Here is a 772-nt window from a genome sequence, read left to right on the forward strand (position 1 = left end):
GCAAGAGATCTCCCTTGTTCAAAGCACTGAATGGAGATGTCTTATGAGCTGCGAGCTGAAATTATTCTGGAAACACTAACACTGCAATGTGCTGCCTTCTAAAGTCACAAGGGCTTCCTTATTGGCAACACTCAAAATGTTTTACCGATTTATCTGAATCTTCGCAGTTTAGAGCTAGCTGCGAGGAAAAGGGTTTACGGCAGCTGACAAGATACTCAGTCACAGCCTTGCCCGCTCTGTTAGCCCTGGTAACCAGCTGGAGTGAGCAATCCACATTTCTAAGGTCTGCGGGGCTCTGCTGTTGCAATGATACCTGCTGTTCACAACGTCTGTTCACGTCGCTGTTTCAGACCCACAACTCTTGCTGCCAGAAGAAACACAGCCCCGGTGAGCACTTCTGCGACAAAGGAGATCCAGACTAGTGCCAGCGACCAGCCAAATCTGATGTCGACCTCTACCAGGAGATCCTTACTCCTCAGGAGGCACACGGCTTCTTCGAAGGCAGCGGCTGAATACGCAATATAGACACTGATCCCAGTAAGCGTAACAAGAGCTGAGAAAGAAAAACATATTCAGCTAGTTAGCAACCACTGCAGAAATTAAGAGTAATTAATTGGATATTTCTTCAGGCTTCTTTGCTACTCCTTCTTACCTTCCCAGGCCAGATTACCAGCCAGCTCCTGCTTACCTTCAAAATCTAGTTGCGGCTATGTTTTGAGGAAAGGTAAAAGGGAAATAAAGGGAAGGTTACTTCTGTCCCTTGAGTTTAAAG

At 46.6% G+C, this 772-nt stretch overlaps 1 protein-coding gene across 1 annotated transcript; it reads right to left on the reverse strand.

The window, feature by feature from the left end:
• Positions 1–320: 320 nt before the first annotated feature.
• On the reverse strand, positions 321–553 carry LOC104271599 (transmembrane protein 114-like; the record flags this gene model as incomplete). Its single annotated transcript, XM_009866316.1, has 1 exon — positions 321–553. A coding segment is annotated over one exon (233 nt), but the record flags the coding sequence as incomplete, so codon positions are not given.
• Between the last annotated feature and the right edge of the window lie 219 nt (positions 554–772).

Source organism: Apaloderma vittatum, unplaced genomic scaffold (genome assembly GCF_000703405.1).
Source record: "Apaloderma vittatum isolate BGI_N311 unplaced genomic scaffold, ASM70340v1 scaffold17843, whole genome shotgun sequence".
Classification (NCBI taxonomy): domain Eukaryota; kingdom Metazoa; phylum Chordata; class Aves; order Trogoniformes; family Trogonidae; genus Apaloderma; species Apaloderma vittatum.